Source organism: Littorina saxatilis, linkage group LG15, assembly GCF_037325665.1.
Source record: "Littorina saxatilis isolate snail1 linkage group LG15, US_GU_Lsax_2.0, whole genome shotgun sequence".
Taxonomy (NCBI): Eukaryota; Metazoa; Mollusca; class Gastropoda; order Littorinimorpha; family Littorinidae; genus Littorina; species Littorina saxatilis.
Window position 1 is genome coordinate 21,403,989 of NC_090259.1, and position 22,500 is coordinate 21,426,488.

A 22,500-nucleotide genomic window follows, 5' to 3' on the forward strand; every position below is an offset into this window, starting at 1 on the left:
CAGTTATCTCTTTGCAAGCACGAATCCTGGCTCTAATTAAACCAGGTTACTCTGTTACGTCAACTAGTTTTAAGTTTTTATCATGCACATAATTATTCGATTCAAAGCAAATCTTTTGAATGTCACCTGCACTAGTACACCTAGTACACATACAGTCAGTGATTAGAAATAAGAATAAGACTGATCAAGAGAAGTCTGTGACATAAAAGTAAAAAATGGATCCATGTTTTGGTGAAAATGTGCAATGAACACTTTATCATGAGGATGGATGCGACTAACACTAACCATACCAGTACAAAAATCATTTCAACTACCCCAAACAGTTTGAATTTCATCCTGAAATAAGAAATAACAAGAGGCAAAGCCTTCAAGGCTCACGTAAGAAATCGACAAACAGTAACACAAACTCAATCACTCCGTCACACATACACACACACACACACACACACACACAGTAAGCATAGGTGAAACTGTGCAAGAAAGCGAGACACTAGATCTGCCAACTAGTCTCGGCCCGCTCACAATAACAATGACCGAGACTTTCAGTAATTCCTTCGCGTGACGTCTAACCCTCTTACGTCATAATGTGACGTCTTCAAATGTTAAAGTTTCTATCACACACGTCAAACACTTTTGACCGAGACGTAATCTTCTTATGCGAGCTTTATCCATAGACTCGGAAATGTTAAAGTTTCTATCACACACACACACACACACACACACACACACACACACACACACACACACACACACACACGCACGCACGCACGCACGCACAGACAGACAAAAGTTAGCATCGCATAGACCACACTTACGTGAGCCAAAAACCTGCAAACTTCCCCATCATCTGCACTTAACTATAAAAACAACAACAACAAAACCCAGAGTATTCCCAATAACACCTATTACAGTTCAACTGTAAGTACACGATTAGCAACAACAACAAAATCATCACCCTTCAACAATAGTTCATTCAGCTTTTACACCCCAGAAATACTGTAAAAGAGAGATCGCTCACTCTCTCTTTGAACGATTCTGAAGCCAGAAATGGTAGTTTCAGCCAACGAACAGGTTTACAAAATCATTAAAATGTGATGCAAGGAATTAATTGTTTTACAATGTAGTCTTGACTAGCTTGGGCCATGCATCATGTACTTCCAGCAAGTCCAATTTTTCGTGCCTGTATGGTATATATGCCAAGACGACTGATGCTGCCTTTCCATGCAGTTACGTGAATCATTAAGTATTCAAGACAGCTTCTCTTTCAGGCTTCAGTGAGCCACCTCTCTTCTGTAGTATTTCTGATACACCCCTCTGCCACACCACCACACTGTCCGCAGCACAAAACTCTTTCCCCTCAAGCAAAGTATTTTCACACAGGTCGTGTACGTTTTACTGCTACATGTACTACCGTCTGGTGACTACATTGAACAAATTGTGATACAAATCAAAGTGCAACACTTTCCCACCTAATGTGCAACAGTCATTTTTTGTGCTCAGAACGTGCTCACCAAGTGATAACAATACCCCCAATTGCCCATCTCTACCTATCAAGCTTTTATTTCTCCCGTTTCTCTGCATGAAAGGAAAAAAGGTATAGAGATGAAACAGCATTGATAAGTTAACAATATTGATTCTTAGAAACCAGCCAGTAACTAAAATAACCAAAATCTGTCAGCCTTTCACCCAAAGAAACATACCGTACTCATTGTCATGCCAAAAGGAATCAGGGTTTCTGATAGCACATTTAACACTTTTGATGGGGTTAACTTCTGATGAAAAGATGTACTGACTACTGTATATATGCATTTTTCTTGTTCTACTTTTCAACACTCAAACGTACTCAACATTCAAATGCAATTGAACTTAAACGCATATCTCAAGTTCAACTTATAAACATGAAACATGCTCATTCTGATGGCAAAGTGAATAAATGTGTTTCATATGTTCCACTTTTGAACATTCAAACATGCTAATTTCAATGACACCACGCATATGCAATTCTTTCGTGCCATTTTCAATCACTGAGACACGATTGATTCTGCATTTCTCTCACTCCCCATTCAAAACTATGGACAGAGAATGGACACAAAATTAACAATAGCCAAGTACAGTAAGACACTTGACCACAGCAATAACAATTAAACACAGCCATGCTTTTTGAAAGTCATCATCCTCATCGTCTTTCTTATTTCTAAAAATCATCAAAATATACATTATTTTTGCATGGTTCTACCTACCCCTGTCTGCCGTAAAAGTCCATGTTTCCATTGTAGAGTCCACCATCGTCAATGTACTCGGGAGTAAGATGGCCGTCCAGCATCACTCCTTGATCATAGCCATCTGGTCAGACACAAGAGTGCAACAATTTAGCTAATATGCAGTGCAGTAAAAAAATAAAATAAAAACACCATCAAAATTGTGAAATCGAGTCTTAAAGATGCGGAGTCTTAAAATGGGAGTAAATTTTCAGACATATCATTGGCAGAAAACCTCACAAGAGTGTGTGTTTTGGGTCTTACTGTATATATACAGCTTGAAATGGAGATAGAGCAGATCGAGGTGAGATTAAAAACAGTCAGGTTCTTCAAAAAGAGAGTTGTATGTGAACAGCAATTAACTCTCACCTACAATTCAGAAATATAGTTAGAATACGTACAATGAATTTTGAGTCAAAGAAGACAAAATAATTTAAAAAAAAGGTTGGGACCAGACAGAAAAGACATGATGGACTATTGTTGATTTGCACACACATATACACACACCCGCCCCCCAACCTCCATACATATACATGCATGTATATTAAAACAAGCACACGCTCTGTCCGTCTCTCTTTCTTTCTCGCATTAGCAACATATCTTAAAAAAGAAAGCGAGAAAAAATGGCATGACATTCTGGATGAAAACAAAAAGTCATTCAACTGAAGTCTGCGCAATCAATACACACAAAGACAGACCAGAAAAAAAGTATCACTGCTTTAAAACTAAAAGACACACACATGAGCAATAAATGCAAACATGCTGTTAGCTCCGCTCTGCACGAAGATCTCCCTCCATCCATGCATGACTGTTTGTACTGAGCCAGTATAGTTAGAAACATGAACAGGCACGCAGACAGCTGGGTGCAAAGGTAGAGAGACAGACCAGTGGTTGGCCATTCGGCAGGACAGATGGACAGACAGACAGCAAGACGGACAGACATACACACACACAGTAATGAATCATGCTGTTAAATTAATTCATTCTTCACTACAGTGGAACCTCGCTTTTAAGACCCTAAAGGAGGGCACTATGAAGGACCAGCATGACAGATCAACCACCTTCAAAGAAGCCAAGACCATCATCAAGGCCAAGCAACACAAAAAGTGGTTGCAGCAGCACCCACACTACAACAAAAACGACGCCTTTCACCTGCTCACAAGGTCTGAGCAGGTCCTCATATTCAGGCTGCGGACAGGCCGCAACCGAATGAACCACCACCTTTTCACCAAGTTCAGAATTGGCCAGTCAGACCAGTGCCCTTGTCAAACAGGCAGCATGACAACGGAACACCTGCTGCAGACTTGCCCACTACACGATGGCCTCAGGAGCCAGATCTGGGCGGAGGCGACCACGGTGCAAGGGAAGCTCTATGGCAGTCTGGACGACCTACAGCGCACGGCAACATTTGCGCGGAGAACCGGCGTTTCCATCTGAGTGATCGACAAGAAGAAGAAGAAGAAGACCCCCCAAAAATCTAGAAAAATCTGGTCTTAAAAGGAAGCGAGTCTTAAATGGAGGTACGTTTATAAAAATTATAAAGAGAAAAGATGAAAAAGAGGACTGTTTCTACTACATGTATACTCCACCTCTCATCCAAGAATCCCTCTCATCCATGCATTTAGTTTTAGCAGAAACTAAGCTTGTACATGCTCAAGGTACAATACACATGGACATAAAGACGACAGCTGCCCTTATGGCATGCACCTATTTGTCTCATTCAGCAATATAGGATAACAATAACAATAACAATAACAACATTTTCACTATCCATTAAAATGAATACATTAAAATGGAACATTGTCTTTGACACGTCTAGATCACATAAAGTCTTCAACCAAATTTTTTTAATAACAATAACAGTAACAATAACAATAACAACATTTTCACTGTCCATTAAAATTAATACATTAAAATGAAAATTTGTCTTCGACACGTCTAGATCACATAAAGTCTTCAACCAAATGAAGAATTTTCATGCATGGGTCAGACAGCAACTGGCTTGAATTGAGCCTCCACCCATTATCGTACGAAGTGTTCTTTATGTTTTTTGTGAAAGTCTAAGTTGATACACAGGTATATCTCGTGTTCGTTTTCTCTTCTCTCTATTTTCACCAGCTAAAACGATCCTCCTCCTTCCTAACAGGGACAAAAGTGTCTTACATTTTTCTTTTTCCGCCAATCTCCATAAAATGGAAGACCCCCCAGAATGTGAGAAAGTTAGGTCTTAAAAAGGAGGGAATCTTAATTAAAATAGGGGTAAATTTACAGCTGTTATGTATAGAAAATGTGGGAATAAAACCAAGGTCTTAAAATTGGAATACGGGCGGGGGGAACAAGCATTCCAAAGGCAACTTGATTCCATGTTTAATCTTGTTATCACACAGGCACTATCAAATGACTGACGAGGCTGAAAGGAACCCGGTCTGTGTTAGCACAAAGCATAACAAGAAGAGCAAACGCTCGATCGAGTCACTTTCGCAGTTCTGAATATTATATGAGGCATCAGATGGACAGGAAGAAATTGCTATTCACAACACAATGAGTCACGTTCACATAAAATTTGAGCCCGGTCACTTTTATAGTTTCCGAGAAAAGCCCAACGTTAAGTTGTGTGTTGCCAAACAGAAAAGGCTAGTTATCTCCCTTGTTTTTCTGATAACGTTCGTAAAAGGCTACAGATGTAAATACTTTGATGTAAAGAATAATCCTACAAAGTTTCAATCACATCCGATGAACTTTGTCAAAGATATAAAATGTCTAATTTTTCCTTTGACGCTGACCTGTGACCTTGAAAAAGGTCAAAGGTCAACGAAACCATCGTTAAAGTGTAGAGGTCATTGGAGGTCACGACTAAACAAAATATGAGCCCGATCGCTTTGATAGTTTCCGAGAAAAGTCCAACGTTAAGGTGGTGTCTACGGACGGCCGGACGGCCGGCCGGACAGACTAACACTGACCGATTACATAGAGTCACTTTTTCTCAAGTGACTCAAAAAACACAAACCCAATTAAAAATTTGAACAGCTGCATTTTCCATGCATGCGAACAAGAAAGGAGTTCATCTTGAACACACGGCCAGTACCGTGTAACTGGCCTTGACACGGAACGATCCAAGGGGGGCAATCTCAGTCATCTGAAAGAGGGAAATCCAAACGCAATCCGCTTTGTTCGATTTTATGGGCTTGGTCGATAGAGAAAAATAAGAAAAGCAAAAGCTGGAGTCCAGTCTGGACGAAACTGCTATCAAGAACGCAGAATTGATTTTTTCTGAGTTTTTTTTAGCCGTAAGCGCCATGTTTATCGGAGCAGGAAACTCTTCCAGAGTGAGGCCCCTTTGTTGGTTTCACTGCGGCCGCATTGTGATCGAACAGCAGTTATGAGAAATTCGAAATGAGAAATGGCGCTTACGGCAACAACAAAAACTCAGAAAAAATCAATTCTGCGTTCTTGATAGCAGTTTTGTCCAGACTGGACTCCAGCTTTTGCTTTTCTTATTTGTCTCTATCGTCCAAGCCCATAAAATCGAACAAGGCGGATTGCGTTTAGATTTCCCTCTTTCAGATGACTGAGATTGCCCCCCTTGGATCGTTCCGTGTCAAGGCCAGTTGTACTGGCCGTGTGTTCAAGATGGAAAGGAGTTTTACTCCCCCATGCACACAGCAAGGCTATTTTAGGGGCATGCATAGAAGATGAATTTTTTCTAGGAATGATAGTTTTAACCCCGTTGGGGCTGGTAAGTCTAAGCATGCTTCTAGACATCTGATTTTCATGCAGTAAAAGTGGAAAAACATTACTGGTGTTGCCTTGCTCTGGTGGTGTTTCTACACTGTTATTTGCTGCAAGAAAACATACACCTTTCAGCAAACATTTAAAAAACAAACCTCATTCATAAACAGCAAAAGCTTGTCTTTGTAAATTGCTACTGCTTTTGTATACACTGTGACGAAAAGCAGTGAAATGCATCAACACTTTGGAACCCGTCTGTTCAGACACAGAGACCCTACAATCTGTGGACATGAGAATAGAATATTGTCCAAAAGCGGGAGTCAGGTTCCCATACCCAAATCAAACCCAAATCAATAGATTTGCTAGCGTTTTCATTCTTACAGCCCCGAATTAAAGAAGAAAAGGCAATGATTAAAAAATGACTCGTGGTGCTTTCAGGTTCAAAATCAACAACCTTTGTCCATTTTTTTGTGTCAACTAAAACCAAACAAGGCTCAAAAGGAGAAATTCCTTTACAAGAAACAAGATCCGTATGTCTGAGTGTGATGATAACTAACTCACCAGGGCCGTAAAAGAGCTCCGGCCTGTCGAGGATGTCAGCGTCCTGGATGTAGGGGTCAAGGTTGTCGTCGGGGTACATGTAGCTGTCACTCATGTCCTCGGCCTGCCGTGTCTCCACCATGTCCAGCCACTGAGAGTTGTGCCACCGGAACTTCTCCAGCTGGATCCGTCGCGCCCACTCTTCGTCAAACTCCTGAATACACAATGCACAATACAGTGGAACCCCTCCTTTCAAGACCTTCATAAATAATGTTAATGATAAGAGTATTTATAGGGCGCACATCCTAAAATAGTTCTAAGCGCTACAGATCTGAGAAACTCAGGTCTTAACAAGAGGCGAAGCCTTCAAGGCTCACGTAAGAAATTGACAAACAGTAACACAAACTCAATCACTCCGTCACACATACACACACACACAGTAAGCATAGGTGACACTGTGCAAGAAAGCGAGACACTAGATCTAGATCTGTCTGTCTGCATGTAGCCTACTTACAGGGACACGACTGCCAACTAGTCTCGGCCCGCTCAAAATAACAATGACCGAGACTTTCAGTAATTCCTTCGCGTGACGTCTAACCCTCTTACGTCATAATGTGACGTCTTCAAATGACGAAATGTTAAAGTTTCTACCACAGACATACACACGCACACACACACACACGCACGCACAGACAGACAAAGTTACGATCGCATAGGCTACACTTACGTGAGCCAAAAAGGAGGTAGTCTTAAAATAGGGGGTAAAATGACAGAGGTTATGAACAGATAATCTGGGCGGGGATGTAGCTCAGTCGGTAGCGCGCTGGATTTGTATCCAGTTGGCCGCTGTCAGCGTGAGTTCGTCCCCACGTTCGGCGAGAGATTTATTTCTCAGAGTCAACTTTGTGTGCAGACTCTCCTCGGTGTCCGAACACCCCCCGTGTGTACACGCAAGCACAAGACCAAGTGTGCAACGAAAAAGATCCTGTAATCCATGTCAGAGTTCGGTGGGTTATAGAAACACGAAAATACCCAGCATGCTTCCTCCAAAAATGGCGTATGGCTGCCTAAATGGCGGGGTAAAAACGGTCATACACGTAAAAGCCGTGGGAATTTCACCCCATGAACGAACAAACAAACAGATAATCTCAAAAAGCAAAGTCTTGGAAGGGGAGAGGTGTTAACATTGCATGGGTCTGGGGACAGCGTGCAGCAACGGAAACGCACCACCCATTTTTTTCTCTGCATGCATGTATTCATGTTTTTTAAGCCCTGAGACTTTCAAGGTGAGCTTGGGTTCTTTATCGTGTGTATGCGTGCAAAAGGGGGGGGGGGGGGGTCAGACATTGCGGAGAGTCTACACAAAGTTGACTGGCAAATAAGTCCCTCGCCAAACGTGGGATTCAAATCCAATAGCTCAACCAATTGAGCTACATGGACCTCTTCGCCCGTCATTCACTCTTACAAAGCTCATCATAAAACCACAAACTAGTTGGATACAGACATCAGGCAGACAGATATACACCCATACAGAATAAAGAGTAAAATGTCAAGAGATGACCGAATCGTCCGCCCGATCGCCAGGGGCGAGTAAAAAATCCGCCGGGCTAGTAGAAATTGCCTAGCAACTCGCCCGGCTGGCCAGTGAAAATTCTGGTCCAATGCAACACTTGTGGTTGTAACATCAAGTTTCAAAGCCATAAACGCTGCAGATGCAGCAACTGTGATATGTAACGGGCCAGCGAAATGGTTGGCGGGCTAGTGACTTTCTTGAAGTTACTCGCCCGGCTGGCGAGTTTAAATTTTGAGATTTGGCCATCCCTGAATGTCATGGCAAAAATCAGAGCATTCAATCCATACATTACGCTATGCTACAGAGAGTCAAAAAGGGGATGATGATCAACTCACAGCTATAATGTCCAAGGTGTTATCACAGACTTTTCTGATCTCCGAGTTCTTGTCGTGCATCAAGTCAATCAGGTAAGCAGGTGCCTCTGTTTACAGTCAAGGCATACCAGCAAGCAAGACGAAGAAAGGCGTATGGTTACACCTCATCAAAATACAACCCCCCCCCCCCCAAAAAACAAAACAAAAAAACCCCCAAAAAATTCTCACTAACAGGTTGCATCCAAACCCATGACAAAATCTTGCAAATCCTTTTACAGCTAAAGAGAACTGACATTCAGATTTCCTGTTCCTAAAATGAGAAATGTTCACACTGCACATCAGCATGCACAGACTGGTACCAATTGCCTTGAGCCACTAAAACCTATGAAGCACCAGATACTGCGCATACTCTTTGACTTCAAATTTCTGAGGAAGCATTGTAAATAAATGTATATATATAAACAACAAAATGACCGTCTGTTTATATCCTTTCAAAACAGCAGTATCTTTCATGGCTGACACATATTCTTTCCTATTCTCTGTCTGAAAATGGCCGTTAAACAACAACAACAGGACAAACACATTTTTTTCAAATGCCGAGAAATGGTAATAATGAACACAAAGGATACGAGTTTCCTTGACGATGATTTCTCTGGTTGCCTCATGAAAAATCATCTGATAGAAAACATAGATGATCTGACAGACCACCTCGTCATCCTCTTGTTTGGCTGGAAAATAAAAACAGATCAATTGTAATGTGCAGAGAAAGTAAGCTGCTGACTTCATCTGAAACTAATGTGATATTCATGATATTGTTTTAAAAAGTAAAAAAAAGAAGAAAAAAAAAGAAAAAGGGAAACGTGAGTCAAACGGAAAGACATGTAGAAATCAAACATTCTTCGCATTATTACAGTTAATCTCTTGATGATTACAATAATCAGTGTTATTTTGTTCTATTTTTGCTCTTTTACAACATCACCACCATCATCACATATTACATATCATCAAATTATGACATCATTGTATATAAGATATATAGCATCATCATGAATGTATGACATCAGATAGACTGCTATAGCCAACATTGAAAACGTTCCAGTAGCATCATGAATCAATGACATAATTATATCAAATCCCCCTCCACGCATGACATCATCATCACTGCATGACATCATCATAACTGTTATATCATCACCAAGTCACCAATACAAGACCCCCCAATGTAAGACTCGCTCCTTTTTCTTAAGACCTTGTTTTCTCAGACTTTCTGTTCAAAACCTTTGTAGAAACTAGAATTACCCCCATTTTAAAGGACCGGCACGGTTGGCCTAGTGGTAAGGCGTCCGCCCCGTGATCGGGAGGTCGTGGGTTCGAACCCCGGCCGGGTCATACCTAAGACTTTAAAATTGGAAATCTAGTGGCTGCTCCGCCTGGCGTCTGGCATTATGGGGTTAGTGCTAGGACTGGTTGGTCCGGTGTCAGAATAATGTGACTGGGTGAGACATGAAGCCTGTGCTGCGACTTCTCTCTTGTGTGTGGCGCAAGTTATATGTCAAAGCAGCACCGCCCTGATATGGTCCTTCGTGGTCGGCTGGGCGTTAAGCAAACAAACAAACAAACAAACAAACAAACCCCATTTTAAAATTCTCTCCTTTTCAATACCCGTTTTTTTCCAGATTTGTGGAGGTCTTAAAAGGGGGGGGTCCAGTGTATCACATTGATGCTCACCATTGAGCAGCTCAATCAGCAGATGAATGATGTTACTGTTGGCCAGCAGTTTGGCGCAGGCGTCGTCGATGCACACCGTCCCCACCAGTATGACAAGCTCCAGCACCCAGTCATCATCCGCAGCACCTGGGGCACATAATCAGGCATCTTTAGCACAAAACAAATCGACGTCGTGGTGGTATTTTGGACTAACTCGTTTTAAATAGCTTTTTAGGAGAAGGAAAAACTGATTATTTTTATTATGAAATAGTGTTTATTTTCGTTCCTGGTATGAATAGAAAGATGAAAGAATGTTAAATCATGCATTGTCAATCGTATTTAAGAGACTATTTTTTATGTAGAAGGATTTACTACAAAAAGTGATGAAAACGTGCACATTTGCTTTACTATGTCACCCCACGTTCGGCGAGAGATTTATTTCTCAGAGTCAACTTTGTGTGCAGACTCTCCTCGGTGTCCGAACACCCCCGTGTGTACACGCAAGCACAAGACCAAGTGCGCACGAAAAAGATCCTGTAATCCATGTCAGAGTTCGGTGGGTTATAGAAACATGAAAATACCCAGCATGCTTCCTCCGAAAACGGCGTATGGCTGCCTAAATGGCGGGGTAAAAAACGGTCATACACGTAAAATTCCACTCGTGCAAAAAACACGAGTGTATGTGGGAGTTTCAGCCCACGAACGCAGAAGAAGAAGAAGAAGAACTATGTCACATTCCTGACACCCAAAAAGGTTACGTACATTTCATTGACTTTATTATCTCAATGCTGGGAAATTCGGGTCGTTTCCTCCCAGTGGAAAGCTAGCAGCAACAAGAGTCGCGCTACCCAGGTGTTTGTGTGTTTAGGCTTAATCAGCCATGTGCACTTATGGCAGAATGACCAAGGTCTTTCACGTGCCACTGTGGTGACACGGGGATGGGACATGGATACCGTCTCTGAGTCTGCACATAAAGTTGATCCGTGTCCGTTCCGGCATGGATTCGAACCCGTGACCCTAGGATCACAAATCTAGTGCTCTGCCAACTGAGCAATCCGGCCCAGGTACTTTTAAGAAAAGAGAAGGAGTCTGGGCGGGGATATAGCTCAGTTGGTAGCGCGCTGGATTTGTATTCAGTTGGCCGCTGTCAGCGTGAGTTCGATCCCAGGTTCGGCGGAAATTTATTTCACAGAGTCAACTTTGTGTGCAGACTCTCTTCGGTGTCCGAACCTCCCCCCTACGTACACTACATTGGGTGTGCACGTTAAAGATCCCACGATTGACAAAAGGGTCTTTCCTGGCAAAATTGCTTAGGCACAGTTAATAATTGTCTACCTATACCCGTGTGACTTGGAATAATAGGCCGTGAAAGGTAAATATGCGCCAAAATGGCTGCAATCTACTGGCCGTATAAAATTTCATCTCACACGGCATCACTGCAGAGCGCCTAGAACTGTACCCACGGAATATGTGCGATATAAGACTCATTGATTGATACACACAAGCGCCCCCCCCCCCCCCCCCAAAAAAAAAAAAAAAAAAGAAAGAGGAAAAAACTACAAACAAACAGACAGACAGCAAACCAACAACTCTGCCAGAAAGCTCACTGCACATGTACCTGGCTGGAGTTTGGACTTGATCCAAGGAATCATGTCGTACTCCTTCAGGATGAGCTCATAGTCTAGGTCAGGGATGGTCAGATTAGCCAAGACACCCAGACACTCTAAGGCGAAATCGTCACTGTCTCCGTTCATCACCGCTGTACACAGGTCGCTGATGTAGTCCTGTCACAACAAGAGAATGATATCATCAAAATCGTCATTGTCTCCGTTCATTACTGGCGTACACAGGTCGCTGATGTAGTCCTGTCACAACAAGAGAATGATATCATCAAAATCGTCATAATGTCTCCGTTCATTACTGGCGTACACAGGTCGCTGATGTAGTCCTGTTACAACAAGAGAATCAAACCATTGCTGTTAAGTCTGATATTAACTGGGCACAGTCGACTTCGCAAAGTCTACTTCCCGAAGCTTGCTGCACGAAGCTTTGGCCCTGAATTTTCGGTAAAAAGACTGCGAAGTATTTGTGAAGGCAACTTTGTGCTCAATCAAACGGAAGGATTTTCACAACAAGAAATGTGGTATCAATAGACGATGTTCGGAAATAACTCTAGTCGGGTTTGTATGGGCTGTGAAAGAGTCAATACTCTCGCTTTATAATGAGGCAAACTTTCCCACATGACATAATAGGTGAGTCACTAGTGAGGGGTGTGTCTGAAACACGTGGACAAGGAGCATGTGTAGAAAGCTTGCCTCACTTAATGCAAGAAAGTTCACTCTTTCACAACCCATACAAACACATTCTATCGGTCAGACAATAATCAAAACCCATTATTGAACAAATGTTCAGAGGTTCAAATGTAATGATATGGCAATCATAAGGTTAAATACAACTAGACTGTTGCACAGGCCATATTCAGTATGACGTTAGTCAGTCAACATTTCTTAAAAACTTCAGAGTCAACTTTATATGTGCTGATTTGTAAGCCTCGCGGACTGCCAGCGGCTGCCCATATTGTGCATACACATTTACGCAGAAAATAGTGAACTCTGACGAAGAACAAGAATTCATCAGACCATGAAGAAGAACAAGAATTCTTCAGATCACGAAGAACAAGAATTCATGACCCCATGCGCTTTTCTGAAATCAAACACGACACAACAACTCACGATGAACAGGTTCTTGGTTTCCCCATCGTGCTGTGAGACATTGCGAATCATCTTCATGACAAAGGCGTCGTGGAACTTGAAGGCTCGTTTCATCAGCATCTTGAGGCCGGAACCCTCGCAGATGATGGCGGCCGTTCTCTTGTTAGCCGCTAGGTTGATGCACAGGGCAAGCAGCTCCATGTCTGGCTGTTCAGGGCTTTCCAACAGTATCTTCATCACCTAGACAGGGATAAAGAGAAAGATTGTTTAAATCACCTTTAAGATTATAGGAAGTTATAGTGATTCTTATAGGTTCCTATTTTATAACAATTTCTACCAAATCCCTATAAATGCCAGGATTTTAAATGCGAATGAGATAACACTTTTTTAGGAATGTCTGCTCAGTCTTTGACGCATACTTTTTTGATCTGACGCATTTGGTCTCACACCTTGGCCGGTCGACTCTCCGACAGTTTTGACATGTAGGTCTTCTGACAGAACAATGTTTCTGTAGCCAGGGAATTTTGACCTATGCATATTATCAATCCAGATCCATTTGACCTATATGGTCCTCAGGGTCTGGGAACTACATGTCACTGACTACCGTACTTTCGGGGACTATAAGGCGCAACTTTTTTCTCAGCTTTAACCCCTGCGCCTTATTGGCCGGTATCGCCTTGGGTATGGCTAAAGCAGAGTACACACATATCTACATCGCTATATCAATCAATATGAGGCTTATATCGCGCGTATTCTGTGGGTACAGTTCTAAGCGCAGGGATTTATTTATTTTTTAATTTTTTAAAATTTTTATGCAATTTATATCGTGCACATATTCAAGGCGCAGGGATTTATTTATGCCGTGTGAGATGGAATGTTTTTACACAATACATCACGCATTCACATCGGCCAGCAGATCGCAGCCATTTCGGCGCATATCCTACTTTTCACGGCCTATTATTCCAAGTCACACGGGTATTTTGGTGGACATTTTTATCTCTGCCTATACAATTTTGCCAGGAAAGACCCTTTTGTCAATTGTGGGATCTTTAACGTGCACACCCCAATGTAATGTACACGAAGGCCTTATAGTTCCTGTCTTATGCACTGCGAATTAGAGAAAATTTTACTGAAAATGTGATTGCTATGGATGCATTGTTTCACTAATATTTTACGTGTGAAATGTTCCATGAGCACATGAATGATTCCTTTCCAACTGTTCCTACTTTGTGAAATTTGATTTTGACACGTCTTATTTCATGTTTTTCCACGCTGCAAGCTTTACTAAAAGTTGTCACAGTATACATTACCCCCTTTCCAGGGGCCAATGGCCAATAAAGGAAATAAACCATTGTCTTGTCTTGCCTTATTGTCCCGAAAATAGGGTACATGTATATATATATACTGACCATGGGGATACAGTCGGTGTAGGTGAACATGGACTTGGCCTTATCGTCCATGGAGACGTGATACAGGATACACAGCACTATCACCTTGTGGTTCTCGTTGTCTGAAACATCACATTCACATTGCATCCATGTCAGTTCTAGTTCTACACAGCACTATCACCTTGTGGTTCTCGTTGTCTGAAACGTCAAGTTCACATTGCATAAATGTCAGTTCTAGTTCTACACAGCACTATCACCTTGTGGTTCTCGTTGTCTGAAACGTCACATGCACTTTCAATCAATGTCAGTTCTAGTTCCACACAGCACTATCACCTTGTGGTTCTCGTTGTCTGAAACGTCACATTGAATATTCATCAGTGTCAGTTCTAGTTCTACAAACAAAAACACTTTACAGACTGTTATATAATGAGTCATTCACTTGATGCGCGAGTTCTAAGACACTCTGCTTTACAGTGCCCCTATTATAATACAACAATAGCATTTGCCCTGAACCTCCTTTCACAACTATCCCCTCCCCTACACACACATACAGGCACTCACCCACACACAAATAAAAAGAAAGAAACAATTATCCCAGCAAAGCTGGAGGTATCCCATGAACGCATACTGAGATCGACTTGAGAAATGTTCTTCCTGATAATACATGATAAAGAAGCATTCGTTGTTGCCAAACTGTGGCTACAGTTGGGGACAGAAGTTCATCAAACTTTGGGAACACACTAACTAAAATACGGTGGTGGTTCTCTACGGAATCGATTTTTGATGAAACGCCACCCAAGGCCACATTAAGTGGGTGTAAATTCCGAGTCTGCAACATAATGTTCGCGCAAGAAGACGACGTCAAGATGTTTTGACGTCAATGCATCGTGACGTCATCCCCTCTTGGGCCATTCTCTCGCGCGCATGGCGAGTGTGTGTGTATGTTAGTGTGCACATGTGTGTGTGTGACTTGGGTTTTGAGAGAGAGAGTGAGAGGGATAAAGAGAGATAGAGAGAGAGAGAGCGAGCTGATCACGGCCGCGCATAGCTTGCCTCTTTACTTTTAGCAACACCAGCTGCGCTACCGCGGATCTAATCTCCTGAGCGGCCTGCGAGCCACCGAGGGCTGCCAGCGGCGAGCACGCTGTTACGCGATACCCCAGCTGTCAGCGGGCTGATACTGCTCTTTCAGTGTGCGCGGGAAAACACACTGCCTTTGTTTTCATAGATAAAATAATCTTCCCATTCATGCAGTTGCAACGCTCTTGATCTCATCGCATAGTCCAGTGAACACAGTTTACATAGACACCAAACACTCCTGGAGAAATGTGAGCGTGATTTGCACTAAGCCCGTTATAATGCATGCATTCTACACGTCTTACAGCACAGTCACATGCACACAACACAAACAAGCACTAACTTCCACCCATGCTGTGTGGTGCATGTAAGAATTTTGATAGAAGAAATTAGGTACTAGCGTGACTACAGTTAAGCCTCTCTACGAATCACTCACTGAATTGTGTAGAACACGTCATTAGCGCTGTGGAGGTCGGGGTCAATAAACAGACTGGCTCCACACTGTCTGCGGCGCGTACTCCAGTTTCGTGTTGGTTCACACAGACAGTTAGCGAGCCAAAGGCCGTTTGTCAGTTCTTTGTGCCACTGGTTTATCCACTCCTTATTCGCCTAGTATTAGCTACCAGAAATGTTACTGTCCGATTTTGGTTTGCACTCAGTTACCTATTGGATATATATACAAACAATGTGTTGACCTGTACTCTCTCCTGTTACATTATTTACAATAGTCCATAGCACCTTTTTGTCTTTTCTTTGTTTTTATTTCTTCAATTTCTTGGGAGTAGTTTGCAGGTGTGCTGTCCCTTTTTCTCCGAGATCTTTCACCACAGATTCTACAAAGAGCATTTAGCTTTTCTAAATGACTTGATTCCGAGTGCACTGTGGCATCCATGTTTGTACAGAAGCTTCTCTATACGCTAGTTTTATTTATGTCTCAATAACATTATAATAAAGAGTGTCCTCGGAAATCTCTCAGTCGACATACTAAAGAGCACACATCAAGCAACTGGACTCATAAATAATATCGGCACACAAATCGTGATGCACAAGATAATCCATTTTGAGAACACAAGAGACAGCCGCAGACCAGTGTACTCCACAACACAGAAAATAGACCGTATACACAGGTTATACTTCTGTCTAAATTACATTACTTTAAAGGGTGTTCTAGGAAATCTGCCAGTCACATTATAAAACACACACACATAACAATTGGAATCAGCAATTGATATCGGCACAACACTTGTGATGTAGAAGATAATCCACTTTGAAAACACAGGAGACAGCAGCAGACCAGTGTACTCCTCAATACAGAAAACAGAACGAATTCCAGAGCCAAGGAGTGACCTAGAAACACTCGCTGCCAGCCTCAGCTCTTATCACTAGCCTGGCGGGTCAAATTACAGCCTGCAGCTGGAGAAACTTAAGCGGCTGTTTTGGGCAGAATTCGTGAGCCGTGATGATGTGTCCTTCGCTGGGGGTATGCAGTGCCTTGGCATTGCACTTCTACTTAATTCTTTAGCAGTCTTGGGGCTAACAGGACCCACTTGTCAAGGTGACTAAAGCTATTCTCTTCCGTTTTCTTCTTTTTTTCCCCCAGGCATTGAACACCTTCAAATAAGCAAGACAAAGTGTTACTCACTGAGGAGAGCCACAAGCTTGGGGAGCAGACCAAACTTGATCATCTTGCTGCGTAGGTCAGGGTCAAAGGACAGGTTGAGGAGCAGCCTCAGGGAAATGTGAAGCAGGTCTTCGTGGTCGCACGGTATCAGCTTGGTCACCTTCTCTATAATGTGCAGCTCAGCCTAGCAAAAGAGAAGGAGATTTTCAGGCTTGATTTCTGTGGTTTTTTTCTCCTAAATGTCTATTTATAGTACAGTGGAACCCCCCTTTTAAGACCTCCCGATTCAAGACTTCCGCTCTGTTACGACCTTGCTTTTTCTCATTTTCCGTTATTAACATGTGTAAATTTACCTCCATTTTAAGACTCCCTCCTTTTGAAAAACATTAAAAAAAATTAAAAAAAATTGTAGGTCTTAAAATAGTGGGTCCACTTTATATAAAGCTACAATGTTACTATCATTTGTATGCAACCTCATAATTATCAACCATGCACTCAGAACAACCAGTTTATAATTCGATCAACAGAATTTTTGCTTCAGATGCATTAATAACTTCATTCTTCAGACCTGGGAACCCCAGTTCTGCATTTGGATTATTCTCAAACAAACTTGCGTGCATTTTCAGACAAATGAGCATACTCCACACATGATTCAAACATGCTTCACACTCGTCCGTCACACCGTTTTTACAAAAAAAACATTTTTAAGTTATTTTGCCAAAAAACAAAGACTTTTTATTTTTATTTATTTTCATTTTTCATTTTTATTTATTTTTTTCCCCAAATGCCCAAAAAGTCTAGGGTCGCGCGAAAAAATAGGGTCGGTCGGGATACCGTAAACAGACTATTTTTTTTTTTGCCTTAAAAAAATGCTGATTATGATCACCAGGAAAGGCAGGACAAAAAGACTGGAAAACCCACTCACAAATATAAAAGACCAAAACAATAAGACACCCACCATCTCTTTTTTGTTTTCAATGAAGATGCTGAGTTTCTTGAGGAAGGACACGATGAGAATGAGGAGCTCAGAGTTGTCCCTGTCGAGCGTCTCCACCAGCATCTTGATCACGCCCTTGTTCTTCATCTTCATCTCCACCTTCAGGTCCTCCGCCAGGTTCAGCAGCAGGTAGAACGCCACTGGGGAGACACAGTTCACACATTTTCTCATTTCATTTTCAAATCCAAAAACAAGAGACTGCCAACGTTCCAAAATTCAGAATAAAAAAACAAGAAAGGTAAGTTGTTGGAACGTTTGTTATTTTTGTCAATAACAACGTTCCAACAACTTACCTTTTTTGGTTTTTTTATTCAGAATTTCATTTTTATTCTTTTATTGTCCCATTGCTAGAAAATACAGGTCGCTAAGTCCTCCCAGTGGAAAGCCAGCAGCAACAGTCGCGCTACCCAGGTGTTTGCGTGTTTAGGTGTAGTCAGCCACCTGCACTTATCATCAATATAACAAGAACGCCACTGGGGAGACACATTTCACACATTTTCTCATTTCATTTTTATTACTTTATTGTCCCATTGCTAGGAAATACGGGTCGCTTCCTCCCAGTCGAAAGCTAGCAGCAACAGAGTTGCGCTACCCAGGTGTGTGCTTGTTTAGGTGTAGTCTGCCACCTGCACTTATGCCAGAATGACCCAGGTCTTTATGTGTCACAGTGGTGACACGGGGGTGGGACATGGATACCGTCTCTGAGTCTGCACATAAAGTTCACCCGTGTCTGCCCCGGCCCGGATTCAAACCAGTGACTTGCGGATCACAAGTCCAGTGAGCTACCAACTGAGCTACCGGCCCTCTACATTAGGCCTAACAAAGTAAAATGTGTGCTTCTGATGACAAGCTAAACAAAATTAGGGTGGGTAGGTCAGTAACTTTTTCTTTTTTACTTGTTTAAATATTTTTCCTTATTGACGTTTGTTTTTCTATTTACACTGGACGGGTGCATGTGTTTCTTTATTGGTCCACCAAACAGCAGGTATATTGTCAAACTGATTCAGAAAAAAGTTCCTATTTCTCTCCTAGTGACCAATGATGTACATGATTTGTATTTTGTTTCTAATGTTCAATATTAATGACTTTGTGCAATATCGTTTTTGTAATTGTGAGGTAGGCCTAGAAAGGCACATTTCTGTTTTTGTAAAGCATTTGTTCTTGTTCTTGGTCTACCCCAAATGGGTAGTGAAACCTAGACCAGTCAAGCACCACAGTTGGGTGCACTGGCCACTGGCCAAACAATCTCATTTGGATTTAATTACTGCCCAATGGGCGGTTCTGGTGAGGTTATGCCCCCTCTTTCTTTTGGCTGGTCACTGGCGCCACCTTGCGGCAAGATCACACGAGAAAGGAAAAAAACTTGCATTGGTCCCAAATAGCATATCGGTTTGGTAACAGTTCATGTGTAAGTCCTGCATTTTATACGGTAACAGACAATGGTCGGTTCTGGTGAGATTATGCCCCTTCTTCCTTTCGGCTGGTAACTGGCGCCACCTCGCGGCAAGATCACAGGAGTTGTCTCGCATTATCACCCCAGAAGCGCTCAATTGTTGTTGACAAGAAGAAGAAGAAGAAGAAGAAGAAGAAGAAGAAGAAAGAGAAGACAAACAAGTCGCGTAAGGCGAAAATACAATATTTAGTCAAGTAGCTGCCATTTTTCAGCAAGACCGTATACTCGTAGCATCGTCAGTCCACCGCTCATGGCAAAGGCAGTGAAATTGACAAGAAGAGCGGTGTAGTAGTTGCGCTAAGAAGGATAGCACGCTTTTCTGTACCTCTCTTTGTTTTAACTTTCTGAGCGTGTTTTTAATCCAAACATATCATATCTATATGTTTTTGGAATCAGGAACCGACAAGGAATAAGATGAAAGTGTTTTTAAATTGATTTGGACAATTTAATTTTGATAATAATTTTTATATATTTAATTTTCAGAGCTTGTTTTTAATCCGAATATAACATATTTATATGTTTTTGGAATCAGCAAATGATGGAGAATAAGATAAACGTAAATTTGGATCGTTTTATAAATTTTTATTTTTTTTTACAATTTTCAGATTTTTAATGACCAAAGTCATTAATTAATTTTTAAGCCACCAAGCTGAAATGCAATACCAAGTCCCGGGCTTCGTCGAAGATTACTTGACCAAAATTTCAACCAATTTGATTGAAAAATGAGGGCGTGACAGTGCCGCCTCAACTTTCACGAAAAGCCGGATATGACGTCATCAAAGACATTTATCAAAAAAATGAAAAAAATGTTCGGGGATTTCATACCCAGGAACTCTCATGTCAAATTTCATAAAGATCGGTCCAGTAGTTTAGTCTGAATCGCTCTACACACACACACACACACACACACACACAGACAGACAGACAGACACACACACACACGTACATACACCACGACCCTCGTTTCGATTCCCCCTCGATGTTAAAATATTTAGTCAAAACTTGACTAAATATAACAAAAAATGAAGGAAAGAAAAATGAGACCCACCTCGTAACAACTGTTCCTGTTTCTTGATGAGGCCTTCGTATTTCTTGAGGCTCTTCTCATAGTCATCCTGCAGCTTACTGCTGTTCTTGTTGGCGTCCAGTGCTAAGGAGTTAAGGCAAATTATTTCATGCACATGAAAACCATCTTGACTCGGCCATAGTATGGAAGTATTACGCTGGTTTGTTAATCTAGCTCTTTGCTCCTTACAGTGATAACTTGTCACGAAGAACTTGTGAAACAATATAAACTGAAGTTTCTCCCCTGAAAGCGGTGTATAACTACCTGAATGGCAGGGTAAACCAGTCATACACGTAAAAAAAAACCACTCGTGCAAACAAATGAGTGAACGTTGGAGTTTCAGCCCATGAACGAAGAAGAAGAAGAAGAAAAAGAAACTGAAGTTTCCTATCAAGTATTTTCAGATTGTCAATGGCAAATAACTACCAGAAATAAGCAGTCAGCATGACTCCTCTTGAACCCAAAGCCCCCCAGAGCACCCAATGACGCCCCCCAGAGCACCCAATGACGCCCCCCAGAGCACCCAATGACGCCCCCAGAGCACCCAATGACGCCCCCCAGAGCACCCAATGACGCCCCCAGAGCACCCAATGACGCCCCCCAGAGCACCCAATGACGCCCCCCAGAGGACCCAATGACGCCCCCCAGAGCACCCAATGACGCCCCCCAGAGCACCCAATGACGCCCCCCAGAGCACCCAATGACGCCTGCTAGAGAACCCATATGCAGATCCTGAAACGCATCCAAACGCCCGCTATACACTGTGCTACCTACTTTCATTTTTGCTTTCATCTTACTATAATGCAACAGGACGCATATATATCCGTTTCAACATGCTTCCTGCAAGGTTTGGGCATTTACAGTGGATAACAAGAAGAGCAAACGCTCGATCGAGTCACTTTCGCAGTTCTGAATATTATATGAGGCATCAGATGGACAGGAAGAAATTGCTATTCACAACACAATGAGTCACGTTCACATAAAATTTGAGCCCGGTCACTTTTATAGTTTCCGAGAAAAGCCCAACGTTAAGTTGTGTGTTGCCGAACAGAAAAGGCTAGTTATCTCCCTTGTTTTTCTGATAACGTTCGTAAAAGGCTACAGATGTAAATACTTTGATGTAAAGAATAATCCTACAAAGTTTCAATCACATCCGATGAACTTTGTCAAAGATATAAAATGTCTAATTTTTCCTTTGACGCTGACCTGTGACCTTGAAAAAGGTCAAAGGTCAACGAAACCATCGTTAAAGTGTAGAGGTCATTGGAGGTCACGACTAAACAAAATATGAGCCCGATCGCTTTGATAGTTTCCGAGAAAAGATATAAAATGTCTAATTTTTCCTTTGACGCTGACCTGTGACCTTGAAAAAGGTCAAAGGTCAACGAAACCATCGTTAAAGTGTAGAGGTCATTGGAGGTCACGACTAAACAAAATATGAGCCCGATCACTTTGATAGTTTCCGAGAAAAGTCCAACGTTAAGGTGGTGTCTACGGACGGCCGGCCGGCCGGACGGCCGGCCGGACAGACTAACACTGACCGATTACATAGAGTCACTTTTTCTCAAGTGACTCAAAAAGTTGCTGTGGGTATTTTTGCCACAACTTTTTCAAGTTAAAAATGGATAAAGTTACTTCCAATGTAATGGGAACTACACAGGAGAAAGGCGTCATTCTGTGCAGGAGGCAAAGGATTAACAGGCTAGACAGTGTCACTGTACAACATGGAATATGATAACATTTCAGACAATAATCTTACACAAAACACCTAACACAACTCAGGTCAGCAAAACCTCAAATTAACTGAGCAAAGTCCACTTCACAAAGTCTACTTCCCGAAGCTGGCTGCACAAATCTTTGGCACTGTATTTTCAGTAAACAGACTTTGCTAAGTCTTCATGAAGTCTTCCTGACCTCGGGCCCCATTACGGACCGCATTAACTCTAAGTGTCCTATAAGACTTTGAAGCTTTCTCTTCCCTGATCCTGTTATTTTCTGACTAAATTGTGTGAAACAGAGGTGGTTCAGTAAATAAATCATTTCTTTTTTGTTTGTGAATGGTTTTA

The 22,500-nt window shown here is 42.0% G+C and overlaps 1 protein-coding gene across 2 annotated transcripts in view; it reads right to left on the reverse strand.

Moving 5' to 3' along the window:
• LOC138948812 (kinesin-associated protein 3-like) overlaps positions 1-22,500 on the reverse strand; it is a 37,707-nt gene that overhangs the window by 3,792 nt on the left and 11,415 nt on the right. The window contains exons 7-18 of one of the 2 annotated variants that reach the window (XM_070320438.1): positions 20,417-20,515; positions 17,877-18,055; positions 16,940-17,102; positions 14,242-14,342; positions 12,854-13,072; positions 11,740-11,905; positions 10,143-10,268; positions 9,044-9,142; positions 8,436-8,521; positions 6,549-6,741; positions 6,056-6,097; positions 2,241-2,343 (exon numbers count right to left, since the gene is read on the reverse strand). In XM_070320438.1, the coding sequence (XP_070176539.1) occupies positions 2,241-2,343; positions 6,056-6,097; positions 6,549-6,741; positions 8,436-8,521; positions 9,044-9,142; positions 10,143-10,268; positions 11,740-11,905; positions 12,854-13,072; positions 14,242-14,342; positions 16,940-17,102; positions 17,877-18,055; positions 20,417-20,515 (1,576 nt within the window). The remainder of the gene's footprint in view (positions 1-2,240; positions 2,344-6,055; positions 6,098-6,548; positions 6,742-8,435; positions 8,522-9,043; positions 9,143-10,142; positions 10,269-11,739; positions 11,906-12,853; positions 13,073-14,241; positions 14,343-16,939; positions 17,103-17,876; positions 18,056-20,416; positions 20,516-22,500) is intronic. The other variant, XM_070320439.1, reaches the window with a different exon arrangement.